Here is a 25,797-nt window from a genome sequence, read left to right on the forward strand (position 1 = left end):
GAATAAATATTTAATAGTGGGTTCTTCAGTCTAGCAGGCAAGGGTAGAAGATGAGCCAATGGCTGGAAGTTGAAGCTAGATACATTCTCACTGGCGATAAGACATACATTTTTAACACTGCTGGTCATTAACCACTGGAGACTCTACCACCACCATGCTCCATCACTGACAATTTTTAAATCACTGTTGGAAGCTTTTCTGAGTCTTGCTCTAGGAAGGATTCCAGGCAGGTCTCTGTCCTGTGCCAGACAGGGGTCAGACCAGGTGATCACAATGGTCCCCTCTCGCCCTAGACTCCTCAGCTAACCAATCGGCTGGTGGTCAGGCCACTCACCTGGCAGGCGGGTGCCAGTCCCTGCGCCAAGCCAGGCAGAGCTGAGACCTGAACCCGTCTCCCCCGCCCCCCAGGCGATTGGCGGGGAAGCCGGACCTAGTGGACAGCGCCAGAGCCCGCAGTCACAAGACCAGCTGGACTCGAGCGTGCCCCTCCCGGCTGCCTGCCCCCGCCCCGCCATCCCCGGGGAGGGGCCGCCAGGCCGCAGGGGAGCGGGTGTGCGCGGCGAGCTAGCGATGAGCTCATCGCGGTCTAGCGGCTGCTCGGGCTGGCGCGGGGGAGCGGCCGCACGTCTCCGGCCGGCACGGCGCGGCTGCGGCGCGGCACGGCTCGGCTCGGCTCGCACTCCGGCTGCGCGCGGCTCGCCACCGGCCGCTCCCCGCAGCAGGCTCGGGCTGCCGGCCTGGGGCTCGCATGGCCCGTGACCCCCCGGCGGCGACCCTTCGGCGGCACCATGCTGGGCTCGGACGCGTGCGAGTTCGGCTGGCAGCTGCTGGAGCTGCTGCGGCTGGCGGTGTGCGCCGAGGTGAGCTGGTGGGGGGCCGGGCCGGGCCGGGCCGGAGACAGCGGGTGGGGCTGGCGCCCAGCGGGCCAGGGTGTGGGGCTGCGGGCCCGGGGCGGCAGGGCTGGGTGCGCAGAGCGGGGGTGTGCAGGAGCAGCAGGGGTGTGTGTGCGCGGGTGGAGAGCGTGGCAGGTGTGTGTAGGGACCGTGGGTGTGTACAGCGGAGGGGGTGAGTGAGTGTATGGAGGGCAGGACGGGATATAGAGGGGCCAGGCCCGTGGGGTGTGCGTTCAATGGGCGTGAGGGGAGTGCATGGGTGTGCATGTGTGTGCAGGGGGTGTACACAGGCAGTGGGGAGTGTGGGTGTGTGCGTGCAGGGGCCAGGGTCGGGAGTGTGTGCACGTGTTCGGTTGCATGTAGGGGCTGGGGTGTGCAGGAGCCAGGACTGAATGTGCGTGCATGGTCAGAGGAGGGTACAGGGGTATGTGTGTGTGTGTGTGGGCAGTATGCACAGAGAGGTGTGTGGTTTTGTGCAGGAGCCGGGGTTGTGTATGTGGGGGGAGGTATGTGTGCAGGGGATGGGGGGTTGTGGGTAACTAGTATCCGGTTGGCTGCTCCCAAAGCTGTCCCTGGCCAGTGCCCCTCCCTGAGGTGTGAGGGGTTCTCCATGCCCAACACCCCTCCCCCGCTAACTCCCTGCAGTCTGGGCACAAGGGCCGGGGGCACGTGTGGGCTCAGCTGCAGCCAGGCTGCCTTTGCTCTGCCCAAGGCCTGGTCGGAGCACTGGGGGTTCGCTGCCCTCTTGCTCTCACAGTTGTATAGATTTATCCGGATTTTCCATTGTCCTTTCAGAGTATCAAGTGTGGGCACAGAGGAGCAGGCCTAGTAGGGCTGTAGCAAGCACTGGGCTAGCCTTTGTTGTGCTGGGAGGAGCAGATGGGAGGTGGCAGGGAGAGGAAGGGCGAGACAGTTGGTGCCCACGGTGAGCACTGGGACCTTCCCCGTGTGTGAGCTGGTGGGAGATTTGATGCTGAGGAGGGGTCCTCACGCGTTGAGCCGTTGAGGCAGGGGGCCGACGGGTAGCTGGCATGCCAGCCTGTGCCAGGCAGAGCCGCTATGGCCTTAGGCTGGGGCGTGGGCCCATTTTCTGTCCCTGGTGTGGCTCCAGCCTCCTGCAGAACAAAAGTCCCCTGCGTCCTGCTGGGAGGAAGGCTCTGCAGGCCCAGATGAGTGCTGCTCAGCGCTGATGGTGGAGGGCTGGCAGGGTCCCCCGAGGGCGTGTGGGCTGGAACCCGTGTTCAGCTCCGCCACTATCAATCCGGAGAGACAAGCCAGGCTCCGAAGAGCTGGGTGTGACTGGCTGCAGCAGGCAAGGCCATTCCAAACCCTCTGGAGCAAGGCTGGCTTGCTGACCCCCAGCACCTGCACTGGCTCGAACCACTGGGAGCAGAGAGCCGGGATCCCAGTCCCAGCTGCTCTCTCAGCACAGCCCCGGCTTGTTCCCCTGCTCCAGGGCCCTGGTAGGGAGCAGCTTCCCCAACTCCTGCCCCAGAGGCCTGTGATGACACCTCCCTCCCATGAGAAGCCTGGCTCAGGTTGGGGAACAGGGCCCTGTGTGCAAGAGGCAGGCCACCAGGCACAGAGCTGTGTCTGAGCAGAACTATCCCATCTTCCCTTAGTCTGTCGCTAGGACTGGCCCCTAAGTCCTCTCAGTGGAGCCAGGTGATCTCTGCCTTGGGAGCACCCCACAGGTGCCACCGTGACCATCCCCCCAGACCCCATCTCTGGGATTAACCAGTCCTCCCATATCTATAACCCCTCCTTCCCTCAGGGATTTGAGATAGGCCACCCCCATCCTGGACCCACCCCCCTCCCCTCAGGGATTTGAGACATCACAACTATTTCCATGGCGACAGGCTGTGATGTCACAAGCCCAGTGTTATGACTTCACTGAGGAGGATGGGGTGGGCGGGTGAAGCTCAGGGAGGAGGGAGGGAGAAACTGGTCTGAGCAAGGAACTGGAGGGACTTGCTGTGGGGCACCAGGGGCTCAGAGGATCCCCCCCGTCTCCTAGCCATAGGCTGTTCCCCTCTGGGAGAGCCCCCTGGCAAGGAGCCAGCAGAGGAGGCAGCTGCTTTCAAACTCTCTCTCCATGCCTGAGGTGGGGCTGTGCTGGGGTCTCTGCGCCTGGCGCATGCCTTGTACTGGAGTCTGGGTGCTGACTGCTTTATAAGGGGGGCAGGACCCACTCCAGGGCACAGAGGGCTGCATCCTGCACCCTGGTGCTGAGCAGCACCCCCAGCAGGGGGCACTTGTTCAGCACGGTGCTGTTTGCTGTGGCCCCACTAGCCAGTGAGCTCGTCTGAGGGCATGGGGGTCTGCTGGCCTGGAGGGGAGCAGGGGCTTTCCCGTGAGCTTGTACCTTACAGGTGTCACAAACTGGGCCCTGCTTCTGCTGGAGTGCTCTCAGGTGCAGATGGGAATTGGGGCGGGGGTGCATCTGCTGAGCCCTCGCTCTCCCTCCCAACTGCCTGTCGGGCATTGGTGCTGCAGAGGACCTTACCTAGGCTGCAGGAAGAAGCTCCAGGCTTGGTGCAGTGCTTTGTGTGGGGAGTGGGGCTCATTCTAGCTCCCAGCAGAGCCCAAGGCAAACAGGACAGCCCCGGTGATGTCCACAGAGACCTAACATGTGCTTTGTGAAAGAGGCGTGAGCCACAGCGGGCAGTCGTTAGGGCACTGGCTCTGTGGTGATGGCCATCGCTTGCTGTCCCTTGCTTCAGCCAGGGCTGCTTACTGGCAGCGCCCTTTGTCAGACAGCCCACCACACAGTGCCCACCCAGGTGCCAGTCCCCCACTTCACTCCTTGTGTGTCATTTACACCTGGGCAGAGTGGGTGTGAAATGCCAGCTGGTCAGGCTCAACATTGGCTCTGCCCAGCTGTGCAGTGGGCTGGGTGCTAGGTGCCCGGTGGGGGCAGAGCCCAGGGCCTGCTGGCTGCAGAGGGCTCTGTTGTGGGCCCTAGAGGGGTTCCCATAAGGTGTTATTGTTCCTGCCAGGTGATGCCTAGTTACACTGTTCCAATGAGCTGAGCCCCTAGCGCATTCAGCTCGCCAGGTCCCCACGGAGTCAGTCTCCCGCAGGGGCCAAGCCCAGCTCCATGTGCTACTCAGCCTGAGTGTGCACCACCCAGGAGGAGCCAGGCCCATCTGCAAAGTGTGGAGCTGCCCTCATTCCCTGGGAGCCCCAACACTGAGCACTGTCAGCACATTAACAACAGCCACTTCTGGAGCAGAGCCTGCTCTTGGCCCCATGGCTCTGGGGAGCCAGCTGGGGTTCTTTCAGGGACCTCGAGGCTCCTTTTCCTGCCAGGGCCCAAGGGGCTGGGAAGGGACCTAGCCCAAAGTCCCTGGACTCTCCCTAAAAGCCCCAAGGCTGGGCTGAGTCTCTGATTAGGGTGGGGGAGGTGAAGAGGTGCCCTTCCTGCTGCTGGTTGGAAGCTGCTCATAGAAGGGGGCCAGAGCCTGGCGGGTGAATGGAGGGCACAGCAGCCCTTTCCAGGCCCTAGCTGTAGGCCGAGGGAAGAGACTGGTGAAATGGGTGTTAATGGAAAGCCAGTGCCCATCACCTGGAGCTGTGCCCAGAATGCTGCTCGCCCACACATCCGTGGCAGGTCTGCCAGGCCTTGGAAAAGCTCTAGAGTACTTGCACCCACCGGCAGCTGGGCTTGTATGCCAATGTTTCCCAGTGTGCCAGTGGGTGCGAGTGCTCTTTGGGGCGGAGACAAGTGTGCCAGGCTGGGTCACGGTGTGAGGGAACCAGGTGTTAGCATCAAACCTGGAGCTGGTTGGCTCCAGCTGCCAGGATCACATTTACTTGCTACCTGGCCTGCTCTAAACCCTGTTCTCCTGGCTTAGGGACCTACATGCTGGGGAGTTCTTCTGGGGCTTGATTCTTCAGTGCCTTCACCTTGCACGTGGGAGCAGTGGCCTGCGTTTCCATGAAGGTGCTCCTGTACACCAGGCTGAATGAGAGGAGCATCCGCCCTGGGGAGGGGGCTGCATGCGAGATGTGCAGCCAGGAACCCCGGGGTTTCTATTGTGGGCTTTCTGCAGCATCCCCCCTCCCAGCGTAGCAGCTGTTTCTCCTGGGGGCTGCTCTCGCCTCCTGTGCAATGGCCAATCCGCAGGTTCCACAGAGCACAGGAGCTCATCTGTGCTTTCTGCTCACCAGTGCTGCTAGCCATGGGGAGGGGTCGGGACCAGACCTGAGAGCCTCACCCAAGCCCCCAACCCTTCCCACATCCATGTTGGAGCGAGAGCAGACAGCGGTTTTCCTTTCTTGGATCTGCAGGTAACTGAGCCCTGGGTTTGAGTGGCAAAGTGTGCACAGCAAGCGGCGCCCTGTGTGCTCTCCCCTCCAGCGGTGGGCCCCAGAGCGCCCATGCCAGGCCTACTGGCGGGGGCTGGTGCAGTGAATCAAATGATCCACTGGCCGTTCCTGCAGCCGGAGCATGCCGCTTGCTGCCTGGCCCTCATTCTGTGCCTGCAGCATCACAGACACGCCTGGTGTTGAGGCTTAAGCTGGCGATGGCTGAGAGTCTTGCCCTGCCCGTGGCTGCTTGGAAGCTGCATCTCTGCAGCCCAGAAGCCACCAGCATCAGCAGCACAAAGGGGCCACTTGTCATCCTGCTCCTGGCCCAGACAGCCCTTCCCACCCTGTGACCTCCGAGCACTCCCCCAAGGGGTTAAAGGGGGAACAGAGTCCAGGGGCAGCGTGGCTCTGGTGTGACACCACCATGCCCACAGAGTGGCACTTTCTCGCAGCACGGTAGGTTAGTGACTCCCGGGTGGGGAACAGAACTCCCAGCTCCCTGCTCTAACCAATAGACACCCTGCCCCAGCAAGGCCCTAGGCCATGCACTGCAGGACTGCAGCATGAGCTGTCGGCAGCCCCTGGGAAGGGCTCCGTCCAGCCTCCGTGGAGGCAAGCAGAGGCCTTTGCTACCCACTCATGCCATGTTGAGAGGGGTTAGAGGGCAAAGCAGCTATGTGTGATAAATTCCCTCGCATGACATGACATGACCCCCCAGAGCCGCCCACGCCTACCTGAGCGAGGATTCCAGCCCACAGCAAGGCATGATCTGGAGCAGTTCTCCTGCAACTGGGGAGCACATGCCCCGCCCTGGGGCCCAGATGCTCCCCTCCTTCTCCCCCAGGGAGCGCTCCACAGAGCTCCCTACAGGTACAGTTACCAAGCAACCACCCACCTGGCTGCAATAGCAACTTGCAGGTGCTGCACTATTAACTCTTTGGCTGCCTGACTGCATTTTACCAGAGCAGGAGGGAGGGGCCTCCCCCACTGAGACAGACGATCACAGCAGCTGTGGGGGCACTGGATGTGTGTGTGTGTGCTGGGGCTTGCAGGGCACTGGGCGGTGAGCAGCTCTGGTGTTTGGGCTCAGACCTCAATCCAGAGATTTTGTCCCCCACTCCCACATGCTGAGTCCTAGCAGCACCCCAACCTCCTGGCTGAGCCCTTAGACCAGAGGCTGCAGAAATGGGCCTCACCCAGCCAGGCTAGCAGCAGGGCCGGCTCCAGGCACCAGCGGAGGAAGCACGTGCCAGGGGCAGCACAGTCCAGGCGGCTTTTTTTTTTTTTTTTGCTTGGGGCGGCAAAAATGGTAGAGCCCGGCCCTAGCCAGCAGCTTTCCTGTGTAACTGAGGGAGTGGGGGTGGGCAGACTGTAGCCCAGCTGTGCATGCAGGCGGGTCTGAGGTGGCAGGGGAGGGAAGAGCTGCCTGTGAGATGGTCTCATTTGGAAACCAGGCTCATCCTTTGTCATAAGGATCTAAATCAGCAGCGCCTCACAGCAGGGGTCATCCCACACTCCCAACATGCGCTAGCCCCAGCTCCACCAACCGCCAGCCCAGGAGCACTCAGTGTTGTTGTTGCCTGTCAGTCCCAGGATACTAGATAGGCAAGGGGGGTGAGGAGCCCCATAGCTCCGTGGAAGCCTGATGGCTTCCCTCTCACCAGCAAAAGTTGGTCCAATAAAGATATTCCCTCACCCACCTTGTCTCTCCATGAGTGGACAGGCTCAGGTTTGTCTTGGGCACAGCGCTGCCTCTAGCTCTGCCTCGGACACTTCCCTAAGTAAATGCAGCTCGTCCAAGCTGCTGGCCTAAGGCTAAAGCCAGCAGGAGTTCCCAGGTGTCGTCGTCCGTTCCCCCCCCCCCCCCCGGTGCTGGTAATCCTCCTATTCTCCCAGTGCAATGGGCTCCTACTCCTGGCTGAAATAAGTAGAAGGGATTTTGCTTTCTCCTGTGTGTTACTGAGTCCCTGCTCAGGCAGGCTCCCTGTCACTGATGTCTGTCTCTCTGCAGGAGCCTCTCTTTGTCCTCAAGAGTAGGGGAAAGGGGAGAGCAGCGTTCGCTCTTCATCCGTCCAAGTCCTTCCCCACAGGGCTGGTGCAGTGTCTGACTGGGTATGACTAGTGAGCTAGCGCAGTCACCAATCCAAAAGGGTTTTGAACTGTCAGGGTCTAGCAGGGCATGTGACCAGCACCATGACAGGAGTGAAGCGTCTAGAGGAGAGCGCTGAGCCAATTTCACTTTCCTTCCCAAGCGGCTGTACAATGTAGGCATCTGCCATGCATCTGTCCTGGGTTTTCCTTCTTTAATGACATACGTGCTCCCAGCTCTTGGCATGGAGTGGCTGTTGGGTGGCGCTAGGTACTTGCTTCACTTATGGGAAATTTGGGGGAAAAACAAACAAAAAACAGGTTCTAATTAGTAGAATTAATTCAGGTTTTAAATACCTTCTGTGTCTGCCAAAAGCTGTTAATTGATGCAGATTGAAGATTCAGATTTTCGATTGCACAGACATCGGGAAATACAGCGTTCAGGTTCTGGCAACCTTAAGTGTTTGTGTGTGTGTGAACAAGAACTACTGAAGGGTGGGAGGGTCAGTTGAGCAGCTCACAGCTTGTTGATGAAACCTCTTGAGTCTGTAAAATCAGACAGATGCGCAGGGCTAGGGCTGTCGTGTCGCAGCTGGTAGAGCTTGAATTAAAGCCAACCTGCAAAGGCAATGTGACAGATGTGGTGCTTTGTGCTTGGTAAGCGTGCTTGGGCTGGGTGGGAACTGATGGCTTGAACTGTTCACTTCCCTGCTTCCAAGCAGATGCGTTGTTAATGAGGGGATTGGTCAGTACGTTGTCGCTGCTCAGCCTTCCTAGCATTTCTGCTGGAATGGCGCGATGTCGGTGCTATACAGGCAAAGGCCAGGCCTGGCTGCCCGGCCCTCGCTGCACAATTGCACTAGGTGTTTGAGCTGGTAGTGGGAGCCCTCCCCCACACTTCACCCTGGGATTCTTCTACAGATCACTGGCAAGGAAGCGTGTAGCAAATGGGGCACATTGAGGAGAGCACTGGCTCCGCAAACTGACTCTTGAGTGTAATGGGAACATCAGGTCACCTCATGGGGCCGGTCAAAGCTGACCAGTGCAGCTGGAGTTGTGAAGGTGGGACACTTGCAGCAAATCACTCCCCTGTGCTGTGCAGTCTGGGGACTATTTGCGGAACTTGCTGAGTACCTGGAAAGGGGATCAATTCAAAGAAGTGCTAAACTTGGATGATTCAGGAACACAGGAGACTAGATCTGTTTGTACAGCACCTTGCACAGTGGGCGCCTGGTTCATGGCTGGAGACTTAGCTGCTATCGTAATGCACCTAATAGTTAATGTGTGGCACCTTGCACAGTGGGCTCCTGGATGCTACCATAATACTTGTAATAGATAATGCACAGTGCTTAGCACTGTGGGCTTCTGGTCCATGGCTGGACACTATGGTAATACAGGTAATAGATCAGGGCAGACTGTCAAGCCTGGCGCTTGGGCGCTGCCTGCTGCAAACTGGCCTCACTGCGTGACCCAGAGCCAGGCACACCAGTGTCATGCTGGAGCCAGTTCCCCAGCTACCTTCCTGCTGTTTTACCGTTCTGAAGAGGAGACTGAATGTTTGCTATTTAAACAGGATGGCAAATGTGTAGGGTGGGCACCTGGAGCTGCTGGTGTCTCAAACAAGGCTACTCCAGTGTGCCTGGGCTGGGTACCTGTCCTGCTGAGAAGTACCCCTGGGGCCCCCAGTGTATCTAGCCTGGGAATGCTCCCTGCTGGGTTGGGGGAGAGTGACTCCTCCCCACTTCTTAGCAGCACGGATGGCTAGGTCCCCTTGGAGTGCCACGCCTGATCCTGATGGGTCTGCCCAGCAGCCTGAATTCTGCCTACCTGGAGGTGCAGCGATCTCACAGCGTGATAGCCTGAGGCACTGACTCTGCACAAGGCTGGGAACTGGGTGACATCAGGCAGTCCTGTGCGCTCTTCAGGTTCTGGGTGCTCAGATCACCTCCAGCTGGAGTCTCTCAGGGCTCTTCCCGCCCCAGCAGCATTCATGCTGGGGCTCTGCGGTCCCTGTCAGCCCCCTCACACTGCAGTGACCCTGTGCTGCCACCTGAGGCCACAGAGCAGCCTGGGTGTCACTGGAGGCATCGCTTACCCTGTGGACCCACTTGCTGGTGGTACTGAGTTGGCGAGAGCCTGGTGTGATGCAGAGCCTGGAGGTGGCAAGACCTCACCTGTAGGCTGCCAAACCGGCTGCAGGGCTGAGCTGTGGGGAGTGTGGCCCCTTCCCATCACTTCCGAGGAGAGCAGCCAAGTGGGCACTCAGGGACCTGTCTCCCATGCACACCTGGCCCTTGGACGTGGGACTGGGGTGAGGAAATGCCTTCATCCCCATCTGCAGTGACTAGATCCTAGCTCATGGCCCAGCCTGGGCCCCTCCCAAGGGGGACTGCAGTTTGCTCTTGGAGCATCACTAGGAACTGCACTTGGTCCTTCCCAGGGGCTGATCAATGACTGGCCTGGATCTCTTCTATTTGGCACTGGTGAGGCCACACTTGGAGTATTGTGTCCAGGTTTGGTTATATTCCCCTCCTCCGCCCCACACACACACTACAGAAGCCATGTGGACAAATTGGAGAGAGTCCAGCGGAAGACAACAAAAATGATCAGGGGGCTGGGGCACATGACTTAAGAGGGGAGGCTGATGGAACTGGGGTTATTTAATCTGCAGAAGAGAAGAGTGAGGGGGGATTTGATAGCATCCTTCAACTACCTGAAGGGGGGTTCGAAAGAGGATGGAGCTTGGCTGTTTTTAGTGGTGGCAGATGACAGAACAAGTAGCAATGGTCTCATGTTGCAGTGTGGGAGGTCTAGGTTGGATATTAGGAAATACTTTTTCACTAGGAGGGTGGTGAAGCACTGGAATGGGTTACCTAGGGAGGTGGTGGAATCTCCATCCTTAGAGGTTTTTAAGGCCCAGCTTGACAAAGCCCTGGCTGGGATGATTTAGTTGGGGTTGGTCCTGCTTTGAGCAGGGGGTTGGACTAGATGATCTCCTGAGGTCTCTTCCAACCCTAATCTTCTATGATTCTGTGCCTGTGTGGTTCTTCCTTTGGGACCATCTCTGCTCTGTTCTGGCAGCTGAGGCTGGTGACTGCATTTTATCCCTTGGTCTGAGGGATGTGCTTTGTCTGGGGCATGTGGGACTGTTGGGGGGGAAGAGGGGCTGGCCCCTGGCTAGGTGGCTGTGCAGGGCAGTGTGGGGGTCTGCGCTCTGCTCGGTGGTCATGGGGGTGTGTGGGGCTGCGCCCCGCTTGGTGGCCCTGCTCAGGGGAGTTGCTGTGATTAGGCAGGGTGCTGATGGGCTGATCAGCTGCTGGTGCAGCTAAAAGCAAACAAGTGAACTTGGGATTGATCTCTAGCTGCTTGGAGTCTGGCTGCCCTGCCCGGCACTTCCATTAACTAGGGGTGAGGCCAGCGCTTGCTGGGAAGGGTGGAGAATGGCTCTACAGCTGCAATACACAGACCTGCTGGTGGCTGCAATGCATGGGGGGTGGCTGGGGCTGAGGTGGGGGGTGCAGAGTGGAGCTCTGAGGACTAGGCTGTCCAGTCCACCCAGGCTGCTCTTGGGGTGATGGCTTTGTTCCTATGGGGCAGGGCGTGAGCAGAGAATTGCCATGGGGAGGGCAAACCTGGGCCCTTGCTTCCTCGAGACTCCTGTCCCATCCCCCGCCACCCCACCCCACCTCGCTTCTGTTCTCCCTGGCACTGCTCCTCTCCCCAGCAGGCTGCAGGTGCCCTGGGAAGGGTACCTTTCCCACCCCCAGCTCACACCAGTGTGTCCAGCCCCAGGGATTGGCACCTTGTTGGTGGGTGAGGGGCCATGGGGCTCTCCCATAGGAGGCTGTGGGTCCCTCCTTGCTCTGACTGGCTTCTCCTCCTCTCAGATATCATGGTGGACAAGGATGGTGTGACGCCTCCCCTGGAGGAGGAGATGGATGACGTGGACTTGGCGTACAGGGCCCCGGAGAAGAAGACCCTCCAGGAGATCCAGCAGCTGGACGAGGATGATGAGAGCTTGAACAAGTACAAGCGGGTGCTGCTGGGGCCCATCCCAGTGGGTGTCGGTAAGGCCCTGGCCCAATCTGCAGGAGCATGGGAGGGGCGTTCTCAGTGAGAGAGAGCATCTCTGTTTAATCCTCACCCAGGGGAAGTATCAGTGGAGGAGAAGCCACGTGGAAAGCTCCTTACCTGGCTCCTTTCAGCTCCAAACTTGGAAGAGCAACTGAGTCCTGTGGGTGGGGCTGTGCTGCGGGGGAAGCAGAATGTCTCCTCTTGGTCTGGTGTCGCTCCCCAGTGGGGAGCTGCCATGTGGCACGTAGGGCTGTGAGCTGTGCCCATGTGGGCATGGGGGGGCAGGTGCATCACTGCACCTCCCTCTGTTGGGAATGGTGCTGCCTCAGTCCGTTCCTCCCCTCAGGGCCAGTCTGTGCCCCCAGACTTACGAAGGGGACGGTGGCAGCTTTCCACCTACCTCTGAATTGTAACAGCTGTCCAGGGTTGGGTCTGTATTGCAGTCTCCTTGGTTACGTTATTGCCATGGTAGTTACCATAGTAACAGTTATGGAGCGACCTTGTACCTTTCATTCGTAGGTGACCAAGATGGAGACACCCTCCTGCTGGGAGTACCTAAGGCAGGGTGGGCAAACTACGGCCCGCAGGCCGGATCTGGCCCACCAGCCATTTTAATCTAGCCCTTCAGCTCTCGCTGGGGAGTGGGGTCTGGGGCTTGCCCTGCATCAGCTGGGGAGCAGGATCAGGGGCCGCTTCATGCAGCGCCCGGAAGCAGTGACACAGCCCCTCTCCGGGCTGGGAACTGCAGCCAACGGGAGATGCAGGGGCGGTACCTGCGGATGGGGCAGTGTGCAGAGCCGCCTGGCCACACTTCTGCATAGGAACCGGAGAAGGAACATACCACTGCTTCTGGGAGCCGCTTGAGGTAAACACTGCCCAGATCCTGCACCCCTGAGCCTCCCCTTTCCCCAGCCCTGATCCCCCTCCTGCCCTCCGAACCCCGCAGTCCCAGCCTAGAGCACCCTCCTACACTCCAAACTTCTCATCCCCAGCCCCACCCCAGAGCCTGCATCCCCAGACGAAGCCCTCACCCCCAAGCCCCCTCCCGCACCCTGAATGCCTCATTTCTGGCCCCACCCCAGAGCCTTCACCCCCAACCAGAGCCCTCCCACACCCCAACCCCAATTTTGTGAGTTTTCGTGACCCACCATACAATTTCTATCCCAGATATGGCCCTCAGGCCAAAGAGTTTGCCCACCCCTGCCCTAACTAGGGACTGCAGTGTGGTGCTGCATTGTCACCAATATACGGGGTCTTGGTGTCTTGTCCCTTTCCCAGGCTACTGGCTATTCCCCACCCCCTGCTTCCTGTGCCCTATCTTGGCAGTTGATATCAGCTCCTCTCCTTTGCCATGAGGGTAAATGGAGAGCTTGATTCACTGAGTTGGCCAGCTGGGAGTCCTGCGCATCTGAACGCTTCTGAGGCTGTAGCATTTCTCCATTTGCATGGGGCGGCTTTCTAACCCGTGTGCGACAGGCCTGGGTCTGTGCCACTGCATGGCCCGAGTGGTGACATATCCAGGCATCCCCTGTAGTTGTAGGCAATAACGCAGACCAAGAAGAGCACAAATAAACGCCCTGGTGATGGGCAGCGAGCAGCTGTGCACCACTGACCTACTCAGTAACCCCACAGGGAGTTCACTTCATGCTGCTCAGCACCGGTAGAGCATGGATGCTAGTGGCGGAGAAGCGCTGTTAGATCCCAACTGTTAGTTTGTTCCCTACAGCATTTTCTCCAGGACTTCGTCCAGTCTAGTCTTAACTGTCCCAGGCCCTGGGAGTGCCACCTGGTCTCTTGGGAGAATCCTTTGTTCTGAGATGAGCGTTGCATGTGTCTGGGCCCACCCAGAGGGGAGGTATTTGTTTCCAAGCAGAATGCCTTGTGTTTTTAGACTTTCCTATGCACACACACATCACTCCCCAACTTCCCCTGCAAACCCTGGTCGCCTCGCATCTAATAAAGGGCTCCATTTGGGTACACTTTGATGGAAAATTCTCCAGTCATTGACTTCAACATGGGAAACACTTGTGATGGTACGGAGCTGGCACAGGGTGATGCTCCTGTGCTGTATGACGCTCCAACAGGAGCAGCTGTAATGCAAGCTGAAGCAGAGCTAAAATATTGCACAGACGTGGCTGTAACTCAATTAAGCTCTCCCCTGCATCACACTGGCCCCCGGCGCTCACAGGGCACGTGTTTGCAGGCTCTTCTCATTTTCCACTTAGCTGCTGCTTAGCCAAGTGAAGAACTTGATTCTTTGGTCTTCTGAGCCAGTCTGTCTGTCTCTCTCCCCAGTATATTTCTCTTCAAAGAAAAGTTGATTTGCTACGTTCTCCATTTTGTTTTATTAAAGGAACAACTGGATTTGTGGCCTTCTTTTGTCTATAAAGGCCATGCTTGGACTCCTTAACTATCAAACGCTTGTACCTTAAAACAGGAGTTTCTTGATATTTCTGTCTGAAGATCTCCTTGGAAGACTCGGACTGGTCTGATAGAAATCTCATTTGCTCTCAGTTCTGATCCTTTCCTGCGATGCTGCTGGCAGACTGGGCTTCAAAGGGAAAAATGGGTATTTTTACCATATGTTAGGATGTGTTACACGCCTAGTGTAGACTAGGGAAGTTGTAGTTACCTCCACCAGCTAACACATGTTATGTCCTGGGGAAACCTAGGGTTCAGCTTGCCCGGTCTACACTAGGACTGTAATACAAGTGTTAGTGCACCTTTGTGTAGTGAAGGCAAGGCTGTGGTCTTCAGGAAAAACAGGGTAGACAAGGCCTGAATTTCTAATGTCAAAACCAGTGAGGAGAGGGCCCTTCCCAGCCAGACCTTCTCTATTTGTCACAGAGGCAGGAAAGGGCAGGTGCCCAGTTTCTCTGAATTCACCCAAGTTAGGCCATTCCCATGTAGTGAAGCCTTCCCCAGCTGCTCTCGCACTCGCTGAGGGAGAGCAGCAGCAATCCAAAACACTCCAGCCATTGCAATGGGGAAGTTCCTATGGGAACCATCCTCCATGTCATAGATTCATAGACTTTAAGGTCAGAAGGGACCATTATGATCATCTAGTCTGACCTCCTGCACAATGTGGGCCACAGAATCTCACCCACCCACTCGTGTATCAGATCTGTGTCTGAGCCATTGAAGTCCTCAAATCATGGTTTAAAGACTTCAAGGTGCAGAGAATCTTCCAGCAAGTGACCCATGCCCAAGGCTGCAGAGGAAGGCGAAACCCCCCCAAGCTACTGCCAGTCTGCCCTGGAGGAAAATTCCTTCCCAACCCCAAATATGACGATAAGTTAAACCCTGAGCATGTGGGCAAGAGTCACCAGCGACACACCCAGGAAGGAATTCTCTGTAGTAACTCAGATCCCACACCATCTAACATCCCATCACAAGCCATTGGGCATATTTACCACTAGTAGTCAAAGACGAATTAATTGCCAAAATTAGACTATCCCATTATACATCCCATCCATAAAACCTTACCAAGCTTAGTCTTGATGCCCAGATATGTGTTTTGCCCCGATACTCCCTTGGAAGGCTTTCCAGAACTTCACTCCTCTGATGTTAGAAATCTTCGTTCTAATTTTCAAGTCTAAACTTCTGATAGCCAGTTATATCCGTTTGTTCTTGTGTCCACATTGGTACCTGAGCTTAAATAATTCCTCTCCCTCCCTGAATTTATCTCTCTTATTTTATAGCGAGCAATCATATCCCCCCTCAGCCTTCTTGGTTAGGCTAAACAAGCCAAGCTCTTTGAGTCCCTTCAATGACAGGTTTTCCATTCCTCGGATCATCTAGTAGCCCTTCTCTGAACCTGTTCCAGTTTGAAGTCATCCTCCTCAAACGTGGGAGACCAGAACTGCACACAATATTCCATGAGATTACCAGTGCCTTGTAATGGTACTAACACCTCCTTATCTCTACTGGAAATACCTTGCTGATGCATCGAAGACCACATTAGCTTTTTTAACGGGCATATCACATTGAGGGCTCCTTTTTGCCCAGACAGACTATGTTTATCCATTCATCTCTTCTTATTTCTTTACAGTTTACCTCATCATTGATATACAATGCTACTTCACCACCTTTGCCTTTATTTCTGTCTTTCCTAAGCAGCACATAGCCTTCAATAGCTGTACTCCAGTCATGACCTACTATTCCACCATGTTCTGTTATCCCTATAATATCCAGTTTCACTTCCTGCACCAGTAAGTCTAGTTCCTCCATTTTGTTACTGTCATAGCTTTCCTACTAGATTTAACCTTAGCGTTCATAAACTGAGAAGCTAGCATGAACCCTCTAAGTTAATTACCAACTTAGATCTGATAGCCTGCCACAACCAGGAATTCCAGTGCCTGGTACTTCTGGTCCCCCAAAACCTCCCTGGAACCCAAGACCCAAATCCCTTGATTCTTAAAACAAGGAGAAATAACCATTCCCCCCCTCTTTTACCCCTCCCAGGCTTCCCTCGCCGGGCTGCCCTGAGAGAATTACTGATCCAAACTTTGAATCTAATCCCTTCCCCAGAGGCACACAGATTCAGAAAACAGGAGAAGATTCTACCTCTCCCCCTCCCGTCTCCCCTCCACAGTCCTAGTGAGTTATCCCAATTCCCTGGGATAAAACAAGGGAAACAAGAAAGAAATCCAACAGGTTTTAAAAAGAAGCTTTATATAAAAAGAACGAAAAAGACATAAAAACATGATCTCTGCATCAGGTGACAATACACAGGGCTATTGCTTAAAAGAAAAATATGAAAAACAGTCTTATTCAAAAAGATATCCAATTTAAACATTCCAGCAAACTACACACAGTAAATACAAAAAAAAAAACAATAACAGCCTATGTTTTTTCTAACTCTGTACTCACAACTTTGAAACTAAAGATTAGAAGCTTGAAGATAGAAAGATTCCTCTCATAGCTGAGAGCCAGACAAAAGACACAGACCCAACATTCCGTCCCTGAACTTTGAAAAAGCGGTTTCCTGATTGGTCCTCTGGTCAGGTGTTTGGTTCCCTTTGTTAACCCTTTACAGGTGAAAGAAACATTAACCCTTAGCTATCTATTTATGACAGTTACCTAGGCTCCTCGCATTGGTGTACGAACATCTTAATTCTTGCTGTTTGGCTTCACTCACGTTCTTTACCCGATTAGGCCCAGATGTTCTACCGCCAGTATCACCTATTAGAATTGTATCTACAGTAACCTTACTCCATATGTCCATTCTCCTGCCCATGACAGTATCCTTTCTTGCTTCATTTTCTTCCTTCTCAGTGTTAAATTCCGGTGTGGAGATTGCCTGGACATCTCCCCCAATTCCTAGTTTAAAGCTCTCTTGGCCTGCTAAACCCAGGGTTGTCAGTTCCTTGAGGGGGCTATTTAGGTATCTGGGGCAAAAATCTGTCTGAGGTTTGGTCCTGCTTTGAGCAGGGGGTTGGACTAGATGATCTCCTGAGGTCTCTTCTAACCCTGATATTCTGTGACTCTAATCATTTGTGCCAACCTCCATCCTAGAAGTCTATTTCCCTCCCTACTCAGGTGAAGTCCATCCCGAGAGAACAGTCCTCTGTCCATGAATGCCTCCCAGTGACCATACATCCCAAAGCCCTCCTTATAGCACCACTGCCTGAGCCATCTGTTGATCGCCATAATCTTGTCACACCTTTGTTGCCCTTCTCTAGGAACAGGCAGAATCCCACTGAAGAACACCTGAGCCTCGATTTCCTTAAGTGTCTTCTCTAGCCTAGCATAGTCTCCCTTGATATGGTCCAGCGAGAATCTAGCCGTATCGTTCGTTCCCACATGCAAGACAATCAGCGGATTCTTTCCTGCTCTCATTAGGATCCTCTTCAGCCTCAGGTCCACATCCCGTACCTGACGCTTGCCCTGAGTGCTCCACTAGCGGAGCTGTGGCTGGAGTCCACCTCTTCTCTCGGGGGCCTGTTCACCCGGCCTTGGCCCCCTCTGCGTTCATAGCAGCAACGATGACCAGATCTTGAGTGTGGCTGGACGCCCTGGCTGGGCGCTGTTGGCAAAGAGCTTGGCAAGAGAAGCTGCAGCCCCTCTGGTCACACGTGCCCAGTCTGTCTTGGAAGCAGCTCCAGGCCTGGGCGCTGGCGAATTACAGCATTAGGGGAGGGCAGAGCAGCCAGCCAGAGCTGCTAGGTGAGACTCCAGGCTGAGTCATCTGTACCGGGAGGGCCAGTGATAAACAGCAGTCCACAGCTATGCTTTAAATAACACAAAGGAGATGAGGGCTAAAGCAGCCAGGAGCCTGGTTAGCTCCAGCTCCTCTTGGCTGGGTTAGGGGGAGAGGGGAGAAGTGAGCCCCCTGGTGCAATGTCAACACTGGGAAATAGGGGCTGACAGGGCAGCACTCCCAGCTCGCGGTGGCTGCATTTGTCCTCTGGCTCTGGAGGCAACAGTGGGCACCTGAGCGTCTCCCACGGCCATGTGCCGGGTTCATTGGAATGTGCTGGATCCAGCCAGGGCTCATCCCCTGAAGATCAGGGCACCTCCTGCCTGCCCCACAAGGCAACCCACAGCCCCTAGGCTTAGTGTGCTGGGTGGCGGGAGGGGTGCTTCTGGGTCCCCGCTAGGCCAGGAAGGGGATGGTTGCAATTCTAGGGACTCATTTGCTTGGGGAGGGATCTGGCACTGCTGCTGTTGTGTGGGTCTTCTCACTGCCTCCAGGACCTGTGGCGGAGATAGGAAGGGGCCGGGGCCTGGGGCACATAGGTGTTGCACAGTTCCCTTGTTACAGCAGTCAGCTGGTAAGAATGAGAATTAAGAGGTGGGGCCAGCCATAGCTTGGCACAGATTTGTTCCATGTCTGTACAGCACAAGGTGCCCTGATCCTGACTGCAGACCCTCAGCACGGCTGCATCCCTAACCCCAGCTGAATAATAATATTGGCCACGGCAGAGCCAATCACTGTATAGAAGGTGAAGGATGCCCACTAGAGTGCCCCTGCCAGCTGCTGCATCTCCCCTTGTTTGGGACTTCTCTTGTCACCTGCATGGGCGCCATCAACCCTGTGTGGGCACCCGCCCTCTTCTGACGTCAGCCCCGCTGACTCGGACTGTGATCCATGGTATCAACCACAGCCTGGACCCTGACTGAGAATTCCTCAGCTGCTCCGACCCTTGGTCCCGACTGCCTTTGCCAGGATCCTGACACCCGTATCTGTGCCCTGGGCACGATGCCACCTGGCTCTGCCTGCAGCCAGACAGCTGGAGAAGGCATGCAAATGAGGCAGTGTCCTAATCAGCATATCTGATGGTGAGCACTTCCTCATTTGCATAATATTCCTTTTCCCATTCCCCCCGTGCTCTGCACCCCAAGTGCCCCCCTCTCTGGCTGGATTCCCCACATGGTCTCTGTAATGGGTTAACCCCCCATTCCCTCAGGGTGGCACCTGATGTACTGGGGTACCATTGAGCCTGTTCGACCAGCCTGGGCTCCCTTACACTGTCCTGCTGAGCCAGGCTCTCCAGCCTCCTCCAGCACACACAGCTAGGGCCACACCCAACTGCAGAGACAGACAGACACTGAGGGCTTGGCTACATTGGCACTTTACAGCGCTGCAACTTTCGCTCTTAGGGGTGTGAAAAAACACCCCCCTGAGCACTGCAAGATGCAACGCTGTAAAGTGTCAGTGTAATCAGGGCGGCAGCGCTGGGAGCGCGGCTCCCAGCGCTGCACGCTACGCCCATAAGGGATGTGGTTTACAAGCAGCGCTGGGAGAGCTCTCTCCCAGCGCTGCGGCTCTGACTACACTCACACTTCAAAGCGCTGCCGTGGCAGCGCTTTGAAATTTTCTAATGTAGCCATACCCTGAGATCAGCTCTGCCTGGGAAGACAGCTCAGAGATTGCCCAGCACTCAAGTGCACACCCCCTCTGGGGTGCAAACCCAAAATTATCTCGTGTTGTGCTGTACAGAGAACTGTGCAGTACCAGCTCATGAAATTTGCTCGCTCCCTCCCTCAATGTGGAGGAAGATCTGCACCCCCTCCCCCCGTTATGAATTCCACAGACTGGTTTTAGAGAAAACAAAAACACATTTATTAACTACAAAAGCTAGATTTTCAGTGATTATAAGGATTAGCAAATGGATCAAAGCGGATTACCCTGCAGATAAAACAAAAACCGCAATGTGAGCTTAATACACTAAAGAAACTGGTTACAAGTAGTAATTTCTCACCCTAAATGTTATTTTAGGCATTTCTTTCATAGGCCAGACACCTTTTCCAGTCTGGGTTCAGCTCTTATCTCCCCTCCACCCTGTTTCTTTTAGATGTTTCCAGCAGTCATCCTGGGCGGGGATTCAGTGAAAAATGAGCCCTGATTAAGTCAGTCCCTGGCCTTATATACGTTTTACATAGGGCGGGAACCCTGGTTTCCCCCCCCCCCCCCCCGGTTGAAAAATACTAGTATTCTATCATCTAGTACCAAGTGTCATGATCACATGACCTTGCAGTGGCAAAGCAGCCATGAGTCAGAGGCATTTGTAGCGTCTCAGAAAAGCTTCTCAGGAAGATGGGAGATTAGCATCGCAAAGACCTATTGTTCTTCCTAATGGCCCATCCACACTGATTGCATTCTGTCTGGTGGGCGTTCCCCAGGTGTAAACACACTTGTAGTTGATACATAGTCAATATTCCTAACTTCAGTTACAGAAATGATACAGGATAATCATATTCAGTAAACCATAACCTTTCCACTGATATCTCACATGACCCATCTTGCATAAACTACATCTTAGATACGCTATAATCATAACAATATTTCTACGAAGAATCTGGGGTGTAATGTCACAGTCTCCCTGACCTTAGAGACACTACCTAGACCAGTGGTCTTCAACCTTTTTATGCCCAAGATCACTTTTTAAATCTAAGAGCAACCCAGGATCTACCCTGCCCCTTTCCCAAGGCCCCACCATTTCCTCAAAGCTCCGCCCCACTCACTCCATTCCCCCGTCACTCGCTCTCCCCCACTCTCACTCACTTTCACCAGGAAGGGGGTTGGGGTTGGGGAGGGGTGCAGGCTCTGGGCTGGGGCCGAGGGGTTCACAGTGTGGGTGAGGGCTCTGGGCTGAGCCTGGGGCAGTATTGGGGTTCAGGAGGGGGTGCAGGGTGTGGGCTCTGGGAGGGAGTTTGGGTGGAGGAGGGGGCTCCGAGTTGGGGCAGAGTGTTGGGGTGCAGGAGGGCATACATTGTGCTGGCTCTGGGAGGGGGGTCAGGGCTGGTGCAGAGTGTTGGTGCAGGAGCGGATACAGAGTGCTGGCTCTGGGAGGGGGGTCAGGGCTGGGGCAGACTGTTGGGGTGCAGGAGGGGGTACAGGGTGCTGGCTCTGGAGGCAGTTCAGGACTGTGGCTTTGGGTGCAGAAAGGGGTTCAGGGAGCAGAAGGGTATGGAGTGCTGGCTCAGAAGGGGGTCTCAGGGCTGGGGGTTGGATTGCGGCCTCCTGCCGGGCAGCACTTACCTCTGGTAACTCCTGGTTGGCAGAGGGCGCAGCAAGGCTAAGGCAGGCTCCCTGCCTACCCCAGCCCCACACCACTCCCGGAAGGGGCCAACGGACCCCGCGGTGGAGGGCGGGGGACACGTGGCTCCACGCGCTGCTCCTCTCTGCAAGCACCGCCCCTGAAGCTCTCCCATGGCTGGTGGAGGGTTTGGGCTGAAACTCTAGGTAGCATCTCTCTGGTTAGCTGTAGAATAGTCCTCCAGGGGCTGTGTAGCCTGTCTCAGCCCTGGGAGAGGGAACTGGTGCCCTTGCTGTGGGGCATGCCCTGAGCTGGCCACATATCCCATGGCTGACTGTGACGGGGGCTGGGGCAGTGACTTGGCCACCTGCCGGGGCAGTGACTTGGCCACCTGCCTGGCCAAGTCGGGCTGAGGGTGGCGGGGTGCTGCCAGCCCGGCACTGCAGCAGAAAGGAGTTTGGTCCGTTTTGACGGAGCGCCCCAGGCTCGGCATGTCCTGGGAAGGAGGCTGTCTGGGCCATCAGCAGGAGCTGCTGATGCAGGGCCGGTGTGTATCCAAATGTGCAGCATGTTGCAAGGGGGCGAGCTAGGGCCTGGCCCACAAGCACGCCATGGCTGGGCACGAGGGTCTGCTCTCAGGAGCCCCTGCTACAACAGGCCACCAGGGGAAAGGGGAGGCCCCCCAAGGAGGGGCTGTGCCCAGTTAATCTCTCTCGTACCCTCCCTCACTACAGGCCTGGCTGAATTCTCCCGGCCCACATTACCATCCTCCTTTCGATTCCATGGCAATGCTCACTGTGCCCCCTCCATGCCGTGCCGGCCCCAGGCTTGCCTTGTGTTCTCTGGGGAGCCGTGCCATGATAGCTTGACACATTCTGCCTTGGTTGGTCAGAGAGCACCCAGGCTGGGTAGGGAGCCCCCACCTTCAGTAGGCTCTGCGGTGCCAGGACTTCTATAAGCCTGTTTACAAGATGGGCCTGCGGCTGCACTTCCCCTCCTTGCAGGGTTTGTGCCAGGCCCCGTGGCCTGGCAGGCAGGAGGGATGTGATGCCTCTGGGGGCTCCGTTTCTCCTCCACCTTCCAGCGTGAAAAACGGTTTCAGATTACAAGTAATGGAGGGGGTGGGACAACAGATTCTGTGAATGAGATGGAGGCTGCAACTGGGAAAGTTTGGCAACCGCTGGTCTAGAACCAGCTTGCCCAGCAGCCAGCTTGGCTCTTGTGGCTCGCCTGTGGCTTGTGGCTCGCCCATGGAGCCTCCCTATGAATCCATGAGACAGCACAGGCCTATCCCCTGGCTACGCCTTGCTGTGCCGCTGAACAAACCCTTCTGCCTAGCGGCCACCTCCACACAGCCCCCTAGCTGCAACTCCAGAGACCTGGGCAGCTGACATTTCCACTGCCCCACAGTCACATGGGCTGGGCTACCGCTGAAGCAGCCATTTAGCCAAGGGTGCACTAACCCTGCCTGTCTGAGGACCACCCCTACCTGGCACTGGATGGAGCAGACAGCAGCTGCCCTTCTGGTCATGGGCCTGCAGGTCGTGGCCTGGCTGATCAGACACAAGTAGCACTACAGGAGGGTACCTGTGGGCTCTATAGCCTGGGCAGGTCCTGGCTGCCCCCTGCCGTCCGTGCTTAGTTTGAGCTTTCTGAGCAGAGGTTTCTGGCAGGGCAGCCCTTGTCCCGGGACAGGGAGGTGGCCTCTAGTTCTTGGGGTTGTTGGCAGTCATGCCTTCCCCGGGGGCCAAGCTATGCAGAGGCGTAGGGGACTCTAGTGTAAGGTCCCTAGAATAGATGTGTTGGATTCATGTTGTTCATGATGTTCACAATGATTGATACAGACGGGTTTGTGGTATTGGTTTATTCTAGCGATATGAATAATGCCAGAGCCATGGGAGCTGCCCCGATAGGAATAGGGCGGCAGCACGGTGAGCTACTACTGGGTTAGGGTGTGCACAGCGGGCAGCAGCTGCAAGGGGAGCCTGGCCTGGAGCTGGGCAGTGGGATGGCTCCATCTGCAAGAAGCTGCTAAAGCAAAAGTTTTGGATGGTAGAATAAGCCATGTTCTCTTGGAAAAGGGGGGGGGGGGAAATCGGGTAACAACCATGCTCAGCTACCAACTCTGCCCCTCCTGCCGCCTCTAGATTCCAGCATGGCTAACGTCACCTTGACAAGACTGACTCTGCTGTGTGACCAGGCTCCAGGGCCCATCACCATGGACTTAACAGGTGAGCAGGGCCAGCCCAGCACGCCCCCTGGAAGGGGCAAGGATGTAGGGGGAGCAGCTAAATAATCTGGCAGCCACTCACAGGCTAACTCCTGCTCCCCTGGGAGATCCTGCCCTCGGGAGGTGTAGGGGGAGGTGGGAGACAGGCCCCATTTGCCCTCAGTCCATCCCTGCTCCTAGGTGTTGGGATCCCAAGGGACGCTGTCCATGCCCAAATGTCTGGGGAGCTCTAGGTCCTGGCGGAAGGGGGACAGGGACAGGCAGGCTGACGGCTCTCCTCTCACTGGTGCAGGGGATCTGGAGGCGCTGAAGAGCCAGTCGTTTGTGCTGAAGGAAGGGGTGGATTACAGAGTGAAGATCTCGTTCAAGGTGAGCTGCTCCTGCAGCAGGCAGCGTGGACCTTGGCTAGGCCTGGGGCACTCGCTTGCAGTATGTGGGTCAATGGGCGCTGTCTCCTCTGGCAGAACAACTGGTCATGGCTGACACTGCCTGGCACTTGGCTGGTGGCACTCTCTGGAACGTGCCCTGCTGCCTGTGCTCCATGGTGATGCAGGTCGGTGCAGTGATGCTGCTGGGCACGTGCCCTTCCCACTGTGCTGCTGGTTGCATCCCGCTCTCCCGCATGAGAGCCAGGCTGAGCTGGAGGCTCGCACGCTGGGATGGGAAATGGGGGGCAGGGCAGCGAAAGAGCAGGACCTGAGGGCAGATAGAGCCCCTGTGTATCAGATGCCTCCCTGGTGAGTGCTCAGGGAGAGTCACCGCCATCTGCCCTGCAGGTCTTCCAAAGCTGCTCTCCATGGGGTCTCCAGAGGGGGGTCTCCTCCGGCAGGTGCAGGGAGCGAGGCGCTGGCAGGAGGTGTTCCCCTGACCTTAACCCTTCTGCTCTGCAGGTGAACAAGGAGATTGTCTGTGGCCTGAAGTATTTGCAACACACCTACAGGAAAGGCTTGAAAGGTGAGTCTGCACCTCAGCCCGGCTGGTCTCCAGGCCTTACTTGGGGCTCTGTAGGGGGCAACCTAGCTGGCCATGTGGAGCTCGGCAGTCTGATATGGGGTGGGGGTACTCCTGATGCTGGTCAAGCTCTCTAGCCCCACCCTCAGCCCCGAGTCACCACAGGCATTCGGTGCCCACCCACACACACACACATTGTTGCCACCTGAAGTCTGCTCCAGAGCATTCGCCCCTGTTCATGCTGATGGCTCCCTCTTCTCTCTCTGTGCCCAGTGGATAAAGACGTCTACATGATGGGCAGCTATGGACCCCGCACCGAGGAGTACGAGTTCCTGACCCCCCCGGACGAGGCCCCCAAGGGCGTGCTGGTTCGGGGCACCTACCACATCAAATCCTTCTTCACTGACGACGACAGAACGGACCATCTCTCCTGGGAGTGGCACCTCTGTATAAAGAAGGACTGGAAGGATTGAAGCCCTCCCCCCTCCTCACCCTCCCCCGTCCAGACTAACTTTAACAAGAATTAGGGGCAAACGAGCCGTACTACAAACACAAGGGCTCTGGCGCTGCTTCCCAGGCCTAGCCAAGTCAGGCAGCCAAACAGGGCACCATGCCCCCCGCTCTAGTGCTTCTCTCCCCTCTGCCATCTGCAGCCGCATCCCCCCCATAGTACATTACCCCAAGCAGGCTGCTGAGCCCTAGTCTGAGCCAGTCCCTCAGTCCCTCCCCTGTCCACTCCCTGCTCTGTGTCTGTCTTTACTTTGCCAAGGACTAGGGAATGCAGGACTCCCCCTCCCTAGACTCTGCTGCTGCCCAGCAGGCCCCTCTCGGTGTTGAGCCCAGCTCCCCTCAGCATGGCACAGGGCTCACTGTGCCCCCAGCTGCGGGTATTAGGGCCTCCTGCCACTTTCACAAGGTTCTTCCAAACAGCCGCTCCCAAAGATAACCACCACGCCCTTGCTATTGCTCGTGTCTCAGCGTTAGCATTGCACTGCTGGCAGGGTGCCTTGCATCAGCCTTGCGGGGCCCTGGGGGAGCTCCCTGAGCCTGTCCTATGCTGAGAAGCAGCCAGAAGGTTTACTGGCTTAACCGAGCCCCCCCCATTGATGGCTGTGTATGTGAAGTCCCTGTCTGTCTGCCTCTCGAGATACCCCGGCAGGAGCTGCTGTGCCACCCTCAGTGTGGAGCTCTGTGCTGCCCGTTCTGGCCGTGCCAGCTTGCGTCACTCCACTGATTGCAAGCCCTCCCCTTGCCACACAACCAGCCCTGGCCTCTAACAAAGCCCAGGACCATTCACATTTGATTCACATGAAGGTGGGCTCACCCTTTGGGGATTGGACTCCCAGGGCAGAGTCAGGATTAGTTTTCATTGCTTGGGGGTATTTTTAATACTGACTCTGTCCAGCATTTCCACCGCTGGCTCTGTAGTGTGAATGGGTCATAGCTCTGGGTGAGGGTGTCCCGTTGTGTAAGGGGCTGTGCCAGCTCACAACTCTGTGCCTGCCGGCCCCATGGCCTCTGCTCTGTGCTGGGCCAGTATGGTCCTGAAGGGTGCCCCAAATGCAGCTGTACTGGCCCTTCCTCACCTGTCCTGCTGATACCCCGTCTGTGCTCTTGGTCATTACCATTAAACGTTACCGCCTCTCTTTGACTTACACCCGTGTACGCCTGTGCTTCGTTCACATGCCAGAGGGGTGGACAGGGGTGCTATTGACAACGCAGAACACTGCCTCCCTTCCCCTCAGTTACCAGCAGCAAACAG

General features: G+C 56.5%; 1 protein-coding gene across 1 annotated transcript; it reads left to right on the top strand.

Moving 5' to 3' along the window:
- The first annotated feature begins 785 nt into the window (after positions 1-785).
- ARHGDIG (Rho GDP dissociation inhibitor gamma) lies at positions 786-25,691 on the top strand. The gene is made up of 7 exons (XM_032781586.2): positions 786-860; position 930; positions 11,183-11,362; positions 23,002-23,085; positions 23,377-23,453; positions 23,975-24,038; positions 24,309-25,691. Exons 1-7 carry the CDS (start codon positions 789-791, stop codon positions 24,506-24,508), a joined length of 678 nt encoding a protein of 225 aa, XP_032637477.1. The 5' UTR covers positions 786-788; the 3' UTR covers positions 24,509-25,691.
- The last annotated feature ends 106 nt before the right edge of the window (positions 25,692-25,797 follow it).

This window comes from Chelonoidis abingdonii, chromosome 9, assembly GCF_003597395.2.
Source record: "Chelonoidis abingdonii isolate Lonesome George chromosome 9, CheloAbing_2.0, whole genome shotgun sequence".
Lineage (NCBI taxonomy): Eukaryota > Metazoa > Chordata > Testudines > Testudinidae > Chelonoidis > Chelonoidis abingdonii.